The following is an 18,673-nucleotide window of genomic DNA, read 5'->3' as shown; positions in this document are numbered from 1 at the left end:
AACTATCAGCGCTAACAATTATCAAGTAAATAATTTAATTAAAAACTTTGAATCAACATCGCGGCAGCGCACCGCGAGAGCTATAAATAAAATTATTCCGTTGCAAAAACAACCAAAAACCGGTGCAAAGCCGTTTGCACGCGGTGCGTCAAAAAACTGCAGTCCTGCTTATTGCGGTCTGTTTGAACAATGAAGAAAAACGGCGAAAATGTCACCGACTATAATCTTCTCAATGGAGGAAGTAATGGTGAGCTTTAAGAGAATTTATTTTTCCGCAATATTACTAAGACTTTTTCACGCGGATGAAAACTACGGGTCCGCCGCGGTTACTTTATTTTTCATAATGTCAGGAGAGTTTTCTGCGATGCCGATACTTTAAGGCGTACGTAGCGAGAGAAGATATTTATGAAGAAATCAAATATTTTATTTCAATGCTAATAAAGATATAACTTAACGCATTATGAATATTTTAAAATCATCATCTTATTCATGAACCATTCCGCATTATACAAAACTGACAGAACACGCAAGATACAAACGCAATTACAGCCGTTAAAAGAACGACATCACAAATGGAACACGAGCAACGCTCATTTGCAACACAGTCAATCGAATGTGTTCCGGAACCACATCGCACTCATAAAGATGTTCCAGAACCACCGACCGCAGCGCCAGACAACAGCTGTACGCGACAAAAGGCGCAATTAATAGTAAACAAGCGAGCGGTAAGAGTCCGCGTCCATTAGCGCCAAGTAAAAACGCTTAAAACGCTCCAAAACAACGAAACGATCCCGCTGCAATCCCGCTCCGAGACGTGTTAACGCCTCTGATTTAACTCCGTTTTGAACGCGCAAACAAAGGGATATAAATATTTGCGGTGTTTAAATACAATTTTTCAGTTTTCGCTTTAGCACGATTGCGCTAGTTGTGTATGAGTTATTTTTGATGTTATCTTGTTTCAGCGTGAAAAATTGTTACTGCTAACATTTGTTTTGTATCCAAGTACGTTTGGATATTTCGTATTATATAATGTGTACATAATATACCGAATGATATTATCGTAGGTATTTAAATATAGCTGACTGCGGCATAAGCGAATAAGCAAAGATAACGAGGCTTTCAGCTGCTCCATACTAATTTCAGTGTGAGGTTTTGTCAATTATAATAGTTTATCAATTATTAATTTAGTGGGGCGGGCTCGCTGCGTTCACTCGGCTTCCGCATCATTCTATATTCATGTTTTAATATAAAACTGTTTCAAACCCCATGACATCTTACGAAGCAAGCGAAAAGTCCGTGAAATTTGAATATCCCTTCAAATTATTATGCCACTTCTTTTGCAATAACTCTGTTAGCAAACTTTTTAAGACATTGACAACTTGAAAATTCGAGAAAGGGACTATGAATTTTCATATTTTTAATGAAGGAAAAAATACTCAAGAACTAAAAATGAATTTATTTATGCTTTTCACGTATCGTTTTGCTTAATAGAAAAGCATTTCTTCTTTCTATTATTTGTATAGTAAATACAAATAATAAAACCACAATCTCATCCTATTAGAAGTATAGATAAAATTAAGCTATAACTAGCTATATTTTAAACCTCCATACACATGTTTTATGTACTACGGCTCTAACATAATATTTTATTAAACCTCAAACTCCACATACCTACGCTCAGAAAATCACTCCGGCAGATAACATATTTAGGTAAACTTGTTATAAATTCCCGGGGAACTATTGAAAGAAAATGATTTGCAAACAAAAAACAGGCAAATAGGAGTGCTCTATAAAAGTTACAAAGTAAAGGCAAGTTATGTTTGCCGAGAGAATGTTTCCCACACAGCAGCCACTTTTAGCGTTGCATATAATTTAAAAAGCTTCCTGCATTATTGCATTTTATGTTGAGGATGGCTCAATAAGTATGAAGAGTGGATGGGGGTTCGCACCTACTTGCGGGTGTCTATGCTGTGTGCACTCGTAAATTGCTCGTAATATTTTATCATACACCTGTAACGTGCGGGGTCTGCCCTTGGCGGATTAAAGATTAAGCGATTAAATTGCGGATAAGTGAATTAGACCCTTGGGCATGAGCCTTCTGTAACTTTTGTATTGTAATAGATATTAGTTATACATATTTTGCAGTGTTTAAAAGTTTAGAAGGTACTTGAGGTATGAGAATTAAGCCGACTTTCGTTTACGGAATATCCTCGAAATTTATGTAATTTACAAAATTACTACATATGAATAACATTTGCCACAATTTGCTTTTCTTTTTTCACGTAGGAAAAATTCTTCTCCACACCACTAGAGAATACCTAATAGATTAAACAACATTATCACTTGCAAAAATGTTCGCAGAGCACCTCGCGGCAACATAATAGAGACTTCATATGAACCATATTTTATATAGCCCTTAACACAAGTCGTGAATTTTTTATACCCTTAGGTCGACCACTCCATCTTACATAAGTAGCAATATCTCAGGCACGTTATCTCCTTAGCTCTTCTGCTTGGGAACGGGGATGTTATTTTTTTTAAGAACGTCATAAATAAAGTGGCTTGTATTATCAATAAAGTGTTATTTCACTTTGCACGTGTTTCGAGACGAACAATTAATTCTGTATTTAACGTTATCTTTTATTTTTTTATTGACTTTAAATTATATTGATCGGCAGATAACTTATCAAATTAAAAAAGTGGTGATTTGTTTTTATACAAAATTATTTTCACTCCAAGAGCAAAACCATTACACTCATAACATATTTTGTCCTTTCACAATAAATAATTCATGAACACGACGTGATCTCGCGACAGCCGTACAAGTTTTAATACTCAATTTAGTTAATTAAACACGGAATTCTGGACACATCACCACGCACTCGAACCAGTACATCACCAAATGCCTTATATCTACTTATTTAGATACAGTTCCACAAACACCCCTAATAGTATTAGACACACGGAAACGCGGTGTGAAATCGTCAATCGACCCCAAAAAGCGTTTCGACAGCTCACAGCGCATAGAATACCGGGCGAGCAGATTCGACGTGACAAGGGTTACACTCGGGGGTCATCACTTCATGCAATTTGCGAAAATAAAATATAGATCGATCGTCAGATGGCACTCACAGCTATATCCCATTACCGCCGCGGCCGGGGAATATCAAATGAGTTGACCCTCGTATCCTATCTTTTCGCTCATTTGCATTGCCCCGGTCGATGTGCAACGGGAAATCGTGGACAGACCACTTCAGAATATACCTACGTTTCTAACCCGTCGACATGTTCCATTAAATTTTTTTTATACTTGTGATATAATATGACATAATTCTATAAAATGGCAAAAGCTTTCACGTGTAAACGTTTTTGTTAATCATATTTCCAAAAGAAAACCCTTCTTAATCCGTATAATATAAGCTATGTGCCAGTTTCAGGGATCAACCAGAAAAAACAGACGACAGGTGAAAATTTTGATTAAATTTTATCTGTTAATAATAATACTCTTTCATAATAATTAACGAGCAGAGGTTAGACCAACCCACTCAATGCCCCACTTTACCTTTTACGGCATCACGCCCACATAATATAAGCCTACCTATTCTAGACTTTAGGATCTAGGTGTTCTATAAAGATCCGTTTTTGTCTCGTGACAATTTAGTCCTTCGTCAATTTATTTAACTCCTTTCGTAGACCTTTTTTAACATTCGTTACAGTAATCGTTAGTAATAAGAACCTCAAAGAGATTTTCGATACTATTTTATTTTAATGGAAGAACATCTTCATAAATAGGGACATAATGGTTGTGATTAAACATAACCTGCAGTATAACTACATAGCAAACAACAATACATACCTCGAACTAATCACGCTAACTCCACATAGGCCCAATCAATTGAACTAAGATAATACTAAATAGCCATACCATTAAAATTATACTACATAAATAGGATTATTATGACTAATTGGCCGCTTAAAGCGCGCTCAACCGCTTTAATGTAGATATATTTTCGTTGTAAATATCCGTCGGATTAAAAGTTTAAATCAAGATTATCCGCATTAAGTACGATCGCAATATTTATGAAATAACTCTAGTGCAGTGAATAAAGTGTAGGACAAAAAGAACACCGAAGGTCGCGGCGTGGAAGTCGTAACGTTTGCGTCTTGTATTTTTTTCAATTATTATATTACTTAATAAAAATAGTACTTAACTATATTTATGTATTTAGTAACGAGTACGTTTTTGAATTTAAATTAATCTCTCTGTTTCTCTCTCAAGGTCTGAATCTTTTTATTTACTTATAGAACCTTTATAAAATATCAAATCATGTAAAAATTAAACAACCCAGTGCACTATTTTAATTGCAACTGCACTTAACACAAGCCAAACGCGCAACACACAACTAACAAGAAGAATGCGTGACTCTCACCACCTCCCAGTTTCCGATGTACATATTAAACCAAACCACCAAAGCCGAACACTTGCCCGTTAGCATACAACAATTCCAGTAGGATACACGTTCAGGAATATAGCATTATAATAAATAACTATAATACCAACGCAACGGTGTACTAAACGTCGCCGATTACCCAATCTAATATATTAAACTTGAGTGATTCAAGATTGTGATTTCAAAGCGGAAATTAAGTTGTGTAGTACGTAATTAAATCAGCCCCATTAGCGAGGCAGATTCCAGGCTGAATGGACGTAATTTACTGAATATATTACCTATGATATATTATAACCGTATAGAGGATAGATACCGTGCCGTGTCGGGCTGCAAACATGTCTTGTGAGACAATGAAAACCATACGATTATGGTGATGTTAACAACTCACCCCTATATTAGTCAACTCAATTGTTACAATGAGAGTTAGATAGATTATTTATTCTAGGTTTGGTTGTGATTATATAGTTCCAGGATAATACCGCAAAAAACACCTTAACGTATATTTCTCAATGGTTAAATAACTGTCAATGCTACCATAATGTTATGTATAGGGAAAATGTAATGCCCAATGAATCTGAGTAAACACGTCCTATCAATATTCCGATAGATTTATCGCTAACGCCAAATCGCTTACAAATTCCCCCATCATGCAGCAACCGAACAGCTCAACGCTGCTTATTCCAAACTTATTTACTGGGCGCATCTGCCTCACTGGATAAACATTGTTGCTGTTTTTTGTGGGACATTCGACCGCAACCCTCCAATACGCGTCAACGATCAAACGGGATCTTCCGTCCCTATTGCTCAAAGAGACTATTATATGAGGTTGGTCCGTTCGTGTCCCCGCATCTTAACGTTTCAATTCGGCCGAAGAAACCGCAGTAGTGTTAGTGGCCTGGATGGATATCGATGGATACAAATCTGCCGTGCGCGCTCCGGTAGGCAGGCCGATTGATGGATGACGCATTACATGGGGCCTCGTATCAGATATCGGCTATATTAATACGCATGGCGAGATAGATCGTCTTGGACATTGTAATTGGAATGAATGCAGACTGGAATGCACAGTTATGTATTGAAATTTGAAATATTGATTGTAATTTAATGTATATGATAAAAAATAACACGTAGATATATCTACTTAAACCAGTTTAATCATTTTACACAAAAGTAGCCTTCTAGTTAGTTCTTTAAAAAGGTAAATGATTGAATAAATGTTGAAAATACTTCACAATACAGAAATCAAATTTAAATTTATACGTTGATGGCATAACAAAGAATAATTATTATTATCATGAATAATAATTCTATTTAACATATTTTGATGCGCACCATTAGTTATTCGCAGCAACTTCCTCGATTGGGTAACACCGCAATCTAACTTTGATGCCTTCATCATCTTTCATGACGGTTTAGTTAATAATAATTACGAACATTTGTTGAGAACGCAATATCTCGACATTTTGAACGAATATCTTTTGTATAATATTCGATGATCAAATTCCTCAAAATAACTTAAGAGCTTTATCCAAACGTAGGTATATCTAAGTTTAGAAATGTAGTATAAAATTAAAAATACTTTAGTACTAGGCATAATATACTAAAAAAAAAAACAACTTCTGTTAATTAAGGTGTAAATTTTAACCTCATATACATACCTATGTATATTCCATATTGTAATATTTGTTACTACACCAATTATTCCTTTAACCAAGCTACAACATTCCACTTAGATCCAAACATTAAAGCAACAATATTCAAGTGCATTTACGTAAAAATTGTAATAGAAGCACAGTCACTGCGGGTAGATTGATAAATGCGCGGAAGCACTCGCCGCCTAATGTACGGGGTGTGGCACGCACAGCACGGCTCCGCTCGCTTGCAATACACTATCATATAAACATAGTATACACTACCATCCTACTGCCTTTTTTGTTCCTCCTACTTTCTGTTTTTATAGGGGGTATATCTTGCATAGATATCCACGGCGATGGGGATAAGCCGTGGTTTATTCCAGATTCTTACCGACTTAACTATACCGTGTTCCGTCGAGCCGCTTTAATGACAGGATGGACGACCACCATCCTACCCCTACTAATATTATAATTGCGAAGGTTTGTAAAAATGTATGGATGATTGTTACTCTTACAAGCAAAAATAACTATTATTTAGATGGGAACCACGCGAGTGACGACGCGGGATCCAGCTAGTACAGTAGGTATAATAATTACACTATATTATACTGCGATAGAGATATTTATGATATTTAACTGGAATAGAAGTAAATTTTCGTTGCGTTCAATTACTTTGAAAATACAATATTAACTATAGAAAGTGAGCAATCTATAGTGTTTTGAACGAGGTTTATTCGTGCAGTGCGAAATTTCGTTGAGTTTGACAAGTTTGAGATTAACAAAATATTTAGTAAATCGTTTTTGCATCCATATTGGTTACGAAAGTCGGTACATACTTTTCATCATCATTTTAGCTTTTTTATTTAATAATCACTTTATAAACATCAACATCTTCAAGGTCTTTTCAAGAATGTCAAAAAGTAAAACAGCATTTCTCATAATGTATATCCTGCGGTACCTACGATAAATTAATATTTACTTCTAAATATTTTCATTTATTCCGATTTCACACGCCGTTTTGATTACAAACAATTCCCTAGTTGTTCGACACAATTGTATCAAAACGTGAAAAGTATCACACCTACACATATATTTAATTAAACACTTTTACCGTTATATTGCCACTGTTTACTAATAAATTAAATATGTGATAACTAAAGTCCCTTAGCACCATTCCATTCTGTTTTATTTGAACCATAAATTATCTCTCGATTTAATTTTTTTCATTCAGCATTCCACTAAACAAAGTTTTTGTAATTCATGCTCTATTTAATAGAGCAATGTTAATCGATACTATAGGCATCTTTAACTTGAATCCAAGGATTGGAAGTTCATTTTAGATGGTTTTGAGGATAGTGGATACTATTAGTAGGTAGGTAGTCTGAGCTATGGTGTTACTTTATTCATAAATCCTAGTATTCCAATTGCATATTACTGTAGTTATTTCATATAAACTTCCGTAAAATTTGCACGTTCAACACCCATTCTTGGAATCCCACGAACTCATTTAAAAACAATTTCTTCGCGTTCCCCCTTCATACAGCAATTACGCTACCATACGCTACGTAATACAGTGTAGGAACAAAAGGAAATCACCGCATGAATCGTTTGTTTAATAACATCACACGTAGTTGGTATCGAGGAGCGTGGAGTGGGGAGCGAGGAGCTAGCCCGTAACAGGGCGCCACTTGGTACATCGGACGTGAAAAACAAAAAGCAATTTCGCGGCCAGAGCGCTGCTACAAAGCACTCGTTCCGATCGAGCGGACAGTGGAGCTATTCATTTCCCTGATGGCTACCATTACAACGGTCAAGATGGATGGATAACAAACCGACAATTACACTATAAACACAATGACAATTGGATGTTTCCACTAATTGAAAAAGCCACCGTCTATCGATAAATTTCAGGCCACTATATGAAATTAAAGTCTCATTTCGAGCGGTGCGTGACATGACGGCTCGCTGATATATTAACTCCATTGACTTTACGAGCAGTCGCTACGTTATTAATCTAGCGGGTCAATCGGAGCACGTACTTTATCGTATTAATTCAAAAATGACCGAATTGTGAGCAACGCAACGATTACGCGGTGACACGCACTTGCCGCCGCATATGTCGTTTTTATCGGCCCGAAAACGCAACCTTGCATTATATTACGTTGAATACAGTTAATCATAAGCCACAACATTTAGCACAAAGCCTCGTTGAAACGCTCTTTACCCGAAAAAATATTAATTAAGCTTAATTACACGGGAACAAACTTTGGATATTTATAACGGATATCATAACAAAAGAATAACATAACAAATAGTCTCATTTAGCAATTGCGTTCCAAATGAGTAAACTTCAACAGTAATGAACATTTCAGCTAGTTAGCGTCTCTCGGCAAAGAATCCTAATCATAATAACTCAAGATGTTATCGTATCGGGCAGGCGATGAACAAAAGACGGCGCAAGCAACAATAGCCGACGCGGACCCCGAAAGGGGACTAACAAATTACCTACCCGCAGATAACTAAGCAATATTAAATCATACCAATTTGTCCTCGAAATACTCAAACCCTTTCTAAAAAGCTATTCCATTAAACAGAAATATCCATTCAGCGGTGCAATAACACTTAATCCCCGAGAAATCATAAAATTCTATCCGCCCTCATAAAAAATGGTGCACGCTTAATAAATCCTAACAGTGTAATTTCCGAGCCGTCTGCTACAGAATGAATAGTTTAAATTAGTGTAAAGAACAACATCCAGCTTTAGTAACTCGGCGTGAAACTGCAATTTCGCCGTTCATAAAACAGGAAACCGGCACCGGCGGGCTGCCTCGCTGCAATCGCATCTTTTCACTCGGCTCCTTCGTCGTTGCATTAGCAATTCTAACCATCGGAATAGTTGCTCGGAAATTGTAATATTTAGTCTTAATAAAGCCATTCGTTACGTTGAATATCCGGAACAGGCGTGGGTGCCCCTCGGTTCGCCCGAGGCCGGGCAGCCGGCAGCACACTCGAAATTTACGACAAAGCTTTATCCCAGACATGCTAGCTGCTACATTTTAGCCTATTTCACTGACTTGACTCATTCACTATGCATGACAATACGACGGAGAATAGATGCTAGTTTGACTTCATTCGAATGTAATATAGTCCCGTATTTGCCCGACGCACGAACGTCAGAAATTAAGCTGCATAACCGCAACAATTTTGCCGATGGTCGAAAACGATACCCATTGTTACAGAGGATCAGCGCGATGCCAACATATGATTTATTAATATTAATAAACCTACACCGAACGGAATGCACCGACAACGTTGCAAATAAAGCTATATCCGATGCGGAAATGAAAATACATTATTCAGTGCTACAATGGAAACATATGTAATCTTTTAATATACTTTTAACTGAGCCGTGCTAAAATGTTTTAATTCCGTACATGTAGCGAGAGTATAATTCTGTGGCTCATAAAATTTTACGAAAAATGAACCTTGATGAGCCCTATATGAAGCGTTCCGGGAATTTAACAGATGTGCCGCATTTACGTAACGGGAACATTATGTAGGCATTTTCATTTTACAAGAAAATGCCGAAATAACAATCTAATTTCATTAATAACGTTATATTTGACGAAACAGACGTCGACATTATGATTGAGGCTCGGAATTCTTTGAATTACATTGCAAAAACCTTACAAGTAGTTACGCGTGGAATTTAGGGATAATGTAAGTACGATGTCATTTGCGCGCCATCTCTGTAAGGGTAGTGAAAACACATTCTACGAACAGTAACAAATTATTACGAGTAAAAATAAAATCGCGTATGGCTCCACCTAGCGTCGAATGCGAAAGCTCATGAAGCGCCATCTTGGCTTTCATATAAAAGTCACATCATTTCCAACTTGGCTCATCGCGAGCATTGAGTACCCACGGGAACCTAGAGATGTAAGTTATATTTCACAGATGGCGCTGTTTTAAATTCGACATGTGATGTGCATAGCGTAAATAAGTTCATATCTTTTATTATATTAATATTTAATAACTAATTAGTTTAAAAAGAAGTAAAATAATATTAAAGTACTCACGGGTGAGATATCGGAGGTCATGTTGAAGCCCTCGCACAGCAACTAAATGTCTGAAACAGAGAAACGAAATAATGAGTCTCGTATAAATTATTGTGTCGTAAATTTAATTTCATAGCCATATTAAGTTAATCGATAGTTAATCTAAAACTGCTATAATAAATAACATATGTAACAAAATATATGTTAGAATGTAATGACTAATGATACACTCCTTATATGTTATTTTTAATTAATGAGAGCAACACAGTTGTAACTTGTGATAAACAGGTGCTTGTTAACCTTCCTCTACTAACATACTAAGAAATCAACAAATCATATATTGCAAATCGTTGCATAGCAAGATCTATCAATATGTTTATTTAAAGAAAGGTAGGTATGGATTATTAATAAAATCACAATATCGCGTATGTGGTGAACATTAGATATACGACATGCTGAATTCTTATAACTAAATATAAAAAGAGATGAGTTTATTTTCAGTATAGTCACTTAATTACACTAAAGTCGTTACAACCAGACAACTGCATTTGAATAAATGGTCCATGGCCGAAATTGCAGTTCAATCCATACTAATATTATAAATGCGAAAGTAACTCTGTCTGTCTGTCTGTCTGTTACTCAATCACGCCTTAACTACTGAACCAATTTGCATGAAATTGGTATAGAGATATTTTGATATCCGAGAAAGGACATAGGATAGGTTTTATCCCGGAAATCCTACGGGAAGTGGGAACGGGTTTTTCTTTGAAAACGCGGGCAAAGCCGCGGGGGGAAAGCTAGTGTGTAATAATTAGATATAATAATTAAATATTATAAATATAATTAATAATTAATTCGGGAAAACAGGTATATACCTACAATCGCGGACACTGTGGTGTTCAATAGGAACCTAATTATAAAAAAAAATCTAAATAAAGTTAGCATTAAAAATTCTACATGCATATTACGGGTGAATCTCAAATAAAAAAAAAATTATCATAATGACCCACTGCTCACATAAAACCACTAAGAGCGCTCTCTATACATTTTCGCATTTATATCTTTTGAATTGCACACAGCGAGACATATAATCATGAGCAACTAAAGGGACGCGTTTTGTCAAATATTACCAGCATTCTATAGCCGAGTTTATAACAATAACCCAGTTGAAAGCGTACCATTCTCGCTCGAACGAACTTCAAAAGACGAGATCGCAGAAAAAACTTAAGTGCTGCAAAGTCAACGACCTTCACGAAAAAAATATGGGCGAAATATTACACATGATATTGGCAAAACGTTCGGTCTAGCGGCAGACTAAAGCTTTATTAAGACTGGGATTTTGAAATAAGGGAAATCTCTGGTATATAGCTGTGCGCGATTATGAGTTCAGATTACTCGTACCTACTATGTTTATCATACCAATGTTTTTGTTATGAACTAGATGTAATTATTAGAAACTATTTTATTTTGTTCTTCAAGAAAAACGAGACTAATTGATGGAGTTTTAATTAATTGAAACGTATTACCATAAACATTAGTAAAAGGTTCTGGAATGGAGGCCACGAACTGGACGACGAAGCGTGGGACAACCTCCCACAAGATGGACAGAAGACCTGGTCCGAGTGGCAGGGAGCCGCTGGATGCAGGCCGCCGGTGACCGGTCCTATTGGAAATCCTTAAGGGAGGCCTTTGTCCAGCAGTGGACGTCCCACGGCTGAAGCGACGACGACGACGACGATGACGACCATAAACATAACCTTGACTAAGGTTAAAGGTCAGGTTTTATATAAATATGCACCTATTATTTTGCATATAATTGATTTTAGTTAACTATTTGAAATTTAATTAGCACTTTGCATCCGTAAGTAAATAAGTACATAAATTTCAAAATATGGTAGAATTTTTTTTTGTGGCACTGTTTACATTTTACTCACCCAAATTTCTATGAAAAATGGCTACAAATATTTAGAAACTCTTATGACCATGGCAATGCTATTTTCGTAAAAGAGTCTGATTCCACACCTTGGCATTCGCAAACACATCATCATTCACCTCTCTTGGGAGAAACATTGAATCCTCTATAAAAGTGACAAAATAGTGATGAGTTTTTTTCTATTCATATATTTGCCTCTATAACACTCACTCTGGGAATTGTTACGAGTTCGTAACCGCTGTAATATGAGCTTATAGTTCATAGGAAAAGATATATTATTATATTATGAGCTTGTCCCAACTCCGCCCTGATTGACCCAAGATAAAAATAAAATAAAAATAGACTACATAATGTAGCTTCCTACTGGTGAAAAATTTTTCAAAACAAAGTGATGTAGGTACTCTTTGAATTTATTCTTTCCTGATATACAGATATAATAAATCTAATCTTTCGTCTATTACGTACTAAATAACAAAAGGATGTGTTGAGTCTTAAACTTTGTTAAACCACGTGGAATATGTTTATATATCGCAATTCAATTTCCCGTCCAGACAGACAATTCTTTCGCAAGTTTCTTGTTAACAAAGTTATTAAACTCGCATAAACTTATAGATAAAACTCAACTAGGTGTATAAGTTCATTATAAGCTGATGCTCGGGTCAATACCCTCGCCTTTAGTTAAGCTTATCTACGTTTTGTTTTACGACACTTTCTTTAACCGTCTCATCGTTTCGGGAATTTATAACCCAAATAAATCAATAGAGACATCGCTGCTAAGATTGCGTTACCAAATTGACATCTCCAAATGGGTCACAACCGAGGAGATGTAATGAGATGCTGTAGAGCCACCATTAGGCAAATTTTCTTATCATTGAGCAACAGAATTTAGCCTTAATTGGGAGGATACATTTCAATTTGAAACATTATTTTAATCTATAAATCATAAAGCACCAATCGGACATTGTTTTGAATGTGTAGGTATGTGAATGAAAATGTAAGTATTTTTAGAAATAAAACTTTGGAAAATTGGATTTAAAACGCGATTTATGCACTATATTATTTAACCTGACATTTCGAACTTTACCGCGACTGCGGTCAAGGACAGATTTGTCCACAGTGCTGCGTCGAATTACATAAATAATGGAAAGCTTTAAAATAACTTTTTTTTATTTTTCATTACTATCAAATAACTTGAATATTCATGCTCTGAGGGAACATCAAACTTTGGATGAGCATTGTAAAGTATGCAAATATATTTGCTATCTATATTTCATTGGAATATGTTTTACTGTATTATTTTTACAAAGAAATTAATGTTTATTCTATCCGATGCCTAATAGTTTGCGGAGATGAATTAGTGAAAGACATAAATCACATAAGTGTTGGCTGTCTTGTTGGCGACGGACGTCTGGTCTCTGTCCCAATTTTGGCCTCAACTCGTTTTCAGCTTTATTATAAACAAATAGAGTAATAAAAGTAAGTGTTTGTAAACCAAGAACGCCGAGTCTTTCGACACATCAGGAAATATATTTGTATATTGGGTAGGGTTTATAAATATTGCTTCTTACTCTATTAGACATGTCCGTTCTATGCTCTTGTCTTAATTTGTTATTCACTGTAATATAAAAAATAACATATTTCATACTATGATACGATTCATTCACGATACGACGCTATGCCGTGCCATAGCAACAAAAAATTAATCGTAGTAGCATCAAAAAAACAATCTAAATGAAAAGGTTTTATATTTATATAAAACAGTACGAAAATGAATCACTATATTATGTATGTGAAGTTACCTTTTAATAATATCAGAACACAGACGGAATATGTCTATAGGTACTACCTAGATACCTGGAAAATATCAGGGCGGAAAGCTTATAATCTAAACGGGAAAATAACGAAACTGGCTGTATCAGTACATCGATAGCTGTACCAAACATACACGTGGGTACCGATTCGCAGAAATAAATTCACTCTTCTTTTAACAACGATAAAAGCTTGAATATTGCCATTCAAACAAAACTATTACGATAGAAAAAGTAACTGTTTCGCTTTTCACCAAATTCACAGTTTTAAATCCCTAGTTTCATTCACACCGATAGTTTTGTTCCACGAAAATTGATACTGAAAAACGAAAATAGATTCGCAAAACGAAAAGTGGGAACGGGCCTTGACACTTTGACATTTTATTAAATATCTCTGCGGAGATTACGGACATTTGAATGTAATAAAACACCGATTTCCTAATGAAGCGTTCTGGAGACGTAGATACTCGAGCGGTCATTTAGATATTTAGTCGTTTCTGTAGGAATATTTTTACGGCAACATTTCTGCACTTATTATAGATACTTATTAGTTCAAAGCAACATGTTGCATAGAGCATTTAAAAAATGATGAGAAAACAAAAAGTAGTAGATATAATATCATGTTCGTCTGTACCTATTGGTATTTATCGGGGATATTTCTAGATATGTTTTAAAATTGAAATAAAAACTCTAATATCAACTTATAATTTACCTACACCATTCACACATCAGAAGAACAATCAGAATCGTACAGGTAACTATTACTTCAATAGTTAGTTAAATATCTAACCATCGTATTGAAATATGTTTCATCTTCATAGACGCTATCTAGGCGACGTATTTATTATCATAGCCATTAACAGAACTATACATCTGGCTTTTGTTTTCAAAGGGGCACCATCTGTGACTTTACATTGCGTGCTCAAATTAACTACCATAATAATTAATAAATGACGTTCAGTTCATCGCTAATTAAATGTAACTCAATTAGAAAATTTTCTGATGTTTATAAACTATATGATTTTTATATCCTGATAGGACGACCGATATCCAAAATGAATATTCAAATGAATAACTATTACCTATTTTTAACATATAATAAGCGTAATAAGCATTACAGAGTAATATAATACATATTTCAGTTTTTAAAAACAAAATCAGTTCTATTGAATGTTTACCTAATTGTTGGCACCGACGTGTCGACTTTATACTTTAACTAAATATTTTCATATTATATTGAACAGCGTGACGCAATTTTACAAATATGTACAACCTACATTTAACAAAATGATGATTTGAATTAGAGTTTGAATACTTTATTATTCATCACAATATGGTTTATGGTTTCCATCTTAATAGTAACAGGCCATATTAGTATTCCTTACTTCTTTCCCTACCTGAAATAGAAGAAGAAGTAAACTACGAAAAAGGATTTTCGTAGTTTACTTCTTGCAAGATCTTATTCCAACGTCTTCCTGTGACCGTGCATTTAGATCAAACGAACATAGGAGTTAGAGCTAGTAAAGCAAGAGCATTCTTTCGTGATCTTTTAGTGTCAAACGAAAACTCGTATTAAGTATTTTTCGGTATTAGAACATTGTATAGAATCTTTTCTAATAAGAACAACAAAAGAATGTTCTAGGCGTGTTTACATTAAAATAATTTGACATACCTAGCGGTGTTAGAATGAGCATTCGCTCATTTGATCTAAATGCACCGTTAGATGATTTGGCCTTTGGGATGTGTTTATTAATTTATTTGTTTATTATTTTTATTCTATGATACTGCATACAACATTAAATTCCTTACAATTACCTGGAATACCCAATACCAGTTATTATGTGAAACCTATTTATTGTGCATTTGCATTGTCAATCACTAGAGTCCGTCCTCCATCTTTTGTCCGCTTGATTGAATCTCGCAAAAGGAATTCCCGGAAATTCAATCGCCCGTAATCGCCGTTTGTTCGTTATAATGTAATTACTCCGGTTCATTATCGTCATTAGCCTATTAATGTTCCCAATGCTAGGCCAGAACTCCGATGAAAGTTTCTGCCATAAATCACCGAGCTGGTTAAGTGCAAATGACCGTAGACTTTTTCATTCCCCGTCTTGCCTAGTTATATCGCAATATGTAGGTATAAGCTCATTCATCCGTGTGCACACTACTGCTCAGGATAATGCAGATAAATTGCAAACTAATTGTTTGTTTCAGACCCTTTACCTACTATAATGACCATCGTGGACATATTACAAGTACGTACATAAACGACGATTATAGCCCTTCAGGATAACTTCACTAACTTTATAATTAAGAACCTAGGTACTTACTTATTCAAAAATTTGTTGGCGTATGTTAATATGTATTCATTTCAAAAATTGTATCACTAGCTGTAAGGTACCTTATAATAAATAAATAAATAATATGTATGTATCTGCTTTAACTTTCAAATAGTGCGATTCAGTTCATCATTATACTAGACTCAAATGAATAAATGAATAACAACTTTAAAGCTAGAAAACCAAGAAAGCGACTAGACGAACGTAACACAAGCGGAAGCTTATTAAGCCGGTACACAAGGTACTTAGAAATGAAGGCATTACACGATAATGTTTTATACGAGATTAAGCGATAAACTGATCGCAACAAAAACTCCCATAATGACGTTGTATCGTTGGTTTTAAGCGTTATACCGATGAAAACCGTACTGACTCGCCGGCTTTTACGGCCGACTTTTTATTCGAAGCTTTGAAATTATTATTCGAATTTTTTGAAATATCTACCTAGAGTATGCGACTTACGTTCTTTTACTGAAAATAATAAAAAATTGGTAGTTAATCGGTTCAATTTATTTATTCTGTACGCATAACAAAAAAATAAGTATGTACTTACAGTGAGATAAATTTTGGGAATGTTACATAGTAGTTAATTCATATAGTTAAAAAGTCCGTAAGGTAAGGATAAATATATAAAAAAGTTTGAAGCATAAATTTTGTACTAACTATGGCAATTTACAATTGCTAGTTGATTGGCAAAATAAGAGACTATCAATATTACCTATGTAATGCTTATCATAAAAATTTTGCAACAATTATTTCAAAAACACTACTTATGTTATAAAACAAACAAATATAAATGGTACACATTATATTATGTGAAAAATCTGTTCATATTCATATTATTAAGGTTTCAAAGGATTACCATCTTCAATGTATTGAACAGACACAACAGGTTATGAGGTAGGTCAGAATATTATTTTTCACCCACCCTCAGGGCCTCAGTTCATATTAGTTTCACTGTATAGACAGAAACTTTCTGGAGTTCAGAATATAAAACACCAAACTGGCCAAGGGTTCTTAATTATCACACACAAAACTTGTCCAAAACTCTTGTTCTTGTTTGTCTAAAAACTTATTTATAATCAAAATTTGGATGTTTCAGAAAAACTATTTTTGAAATATTTCCACATAAATCTTACCCACATTACAAGTATTGTGTCAACTGCTTTGTTAATCGATATAATTCTTTATGATAAAATAAGTAATTTAAAAAAAGTCTATTACTAAATTCAAATTCATTCTGAAACTGAAAATTATGGAGAGATCGAGATATAATGTTAATTCATACTAAAATTATATTCTATAAATATTTGCACTCCCCATCCCCTGCGGCCTGCATATGCTAAAGGTTAAAGTTTATTGCGACTTATGTTAGAAATTAACATGATTTATCAGTGAGTTTATATAAATTTAGGCAATATCTATTATTGGAACTTCTAAAGACTCTGAATAGAAACAATTAGCCGTTGTTGTCTGGTAAAAAATCACTGCAATTTTAAGGCGGACCATTGTTTTATATCATTATTGTGTTATTGTTTCTTATATAAATTTATAATTATTGTTTCTTTCCATGTATTCTATTCCATTTCTTGTACAACGTATAATAGATAAATTAGACATCAATTCATTAATGTTAAGTCATAATTACTCTGTTAAAGCAAAACAAATAAGTTAAAGCGAAGTCCCATGTCTCTTTGTGGGCTGTGATACAGATGCAATTGTTTGTGTTCACTGAGTTCTTATTGGACATTCAGTGGAAGTTATCAAAGGTAATCAGCTTTCTGTTCTGCTAGATCGAGATTCATTTTAAATTTGCTACAAGGCTTTAATCTAACCAAATGCTGGACTAAAATTTCAGTGATTTACATTTACTTGTATTTATTTAATATACCACTATAGATTACATAATAATATTGAAATGCATAAAGATGAATACAATGTTCAATTCCTTTTATCTTTTCTGGTTCATACTGACAATGTAGCATGCATACTTAAGTTCTCAATTACCACTATTTTGATACTTCAACTCAAAATAGTATCTTTTACCGTAGTTCACATGGTGAAATAATTTTCACAATTATTATGCATACCATATGGCAAATACTTTGAATTATGTACTTATAATAGATTATTGTATAATCTTGTATGTAACATTGACATTATTATAGTGCATTACATATTTGTGTACATTCTGAAACTAGGTCTACTAACTATTTCATTCAATAATTCACACATGTGTTTGTTCAATAGCAGTTTGAATTTATACTTCTGTAAGATACATTCCTAACAATAGAATGTATATTGGTAATATGAGTAATGAGCCAAACATTCAGACATCCACAGTATAAAAAAACATTTCCTGATACAATTCCATAGTTATCTCAAGAAAGGGTTCCATAAATCACTAACCACACATGGCACATGATTCATACTAACTATTATGGGATGAT

General features: G+C 34.5%; 1 protein-coding gene across 5 annotated transcripts in view; it reads right to left on the bottom strand.

Moving 5' to 3' along the window:
- The window catches only part of LOC123694220 (tyrosine-protein phosphatase Lar), a 323,834-nt gene that overhangs the window by 304,206 nt on the left and 955 nt on the right, over nt 1–18,673 (bottom strand). For all 5 annotated transcript variants that reach the window (XM_045639590.1, XM_045639594.1, XM_045639591.1 and 2 more), the window contains exon 2: nt 10,165–10,214. In XM_045639590.1, the coding sequence (XP_045495546.1) occupies nt 10,165–10,185 (21 nt within the window). In that variant the 5' untranslated portion in view covers nt 10,186–10,214. The remainder of the gene's footprint in view (nt 1–10,164; nt 10,215–18,673) is intronic.

The sequence above is a fragment of the Colias croceus genome, chromosome 9 (genome assembly GCF_905220415.1).
Source record: "Colias croceus chromosome 9, ilColCroc2.1".
In the NCBI taxonomy this organism is placed as follows: Eukaryota; Metazoa; Arthropoda; class Insecta; order Lepidoptera; family Pieridae; genus Colias; species Colias croceus.
Note: the sequence above shows the minus strand (reverse complement) of the source record. Positions and strands in the feature narration are given on the sequence as shown.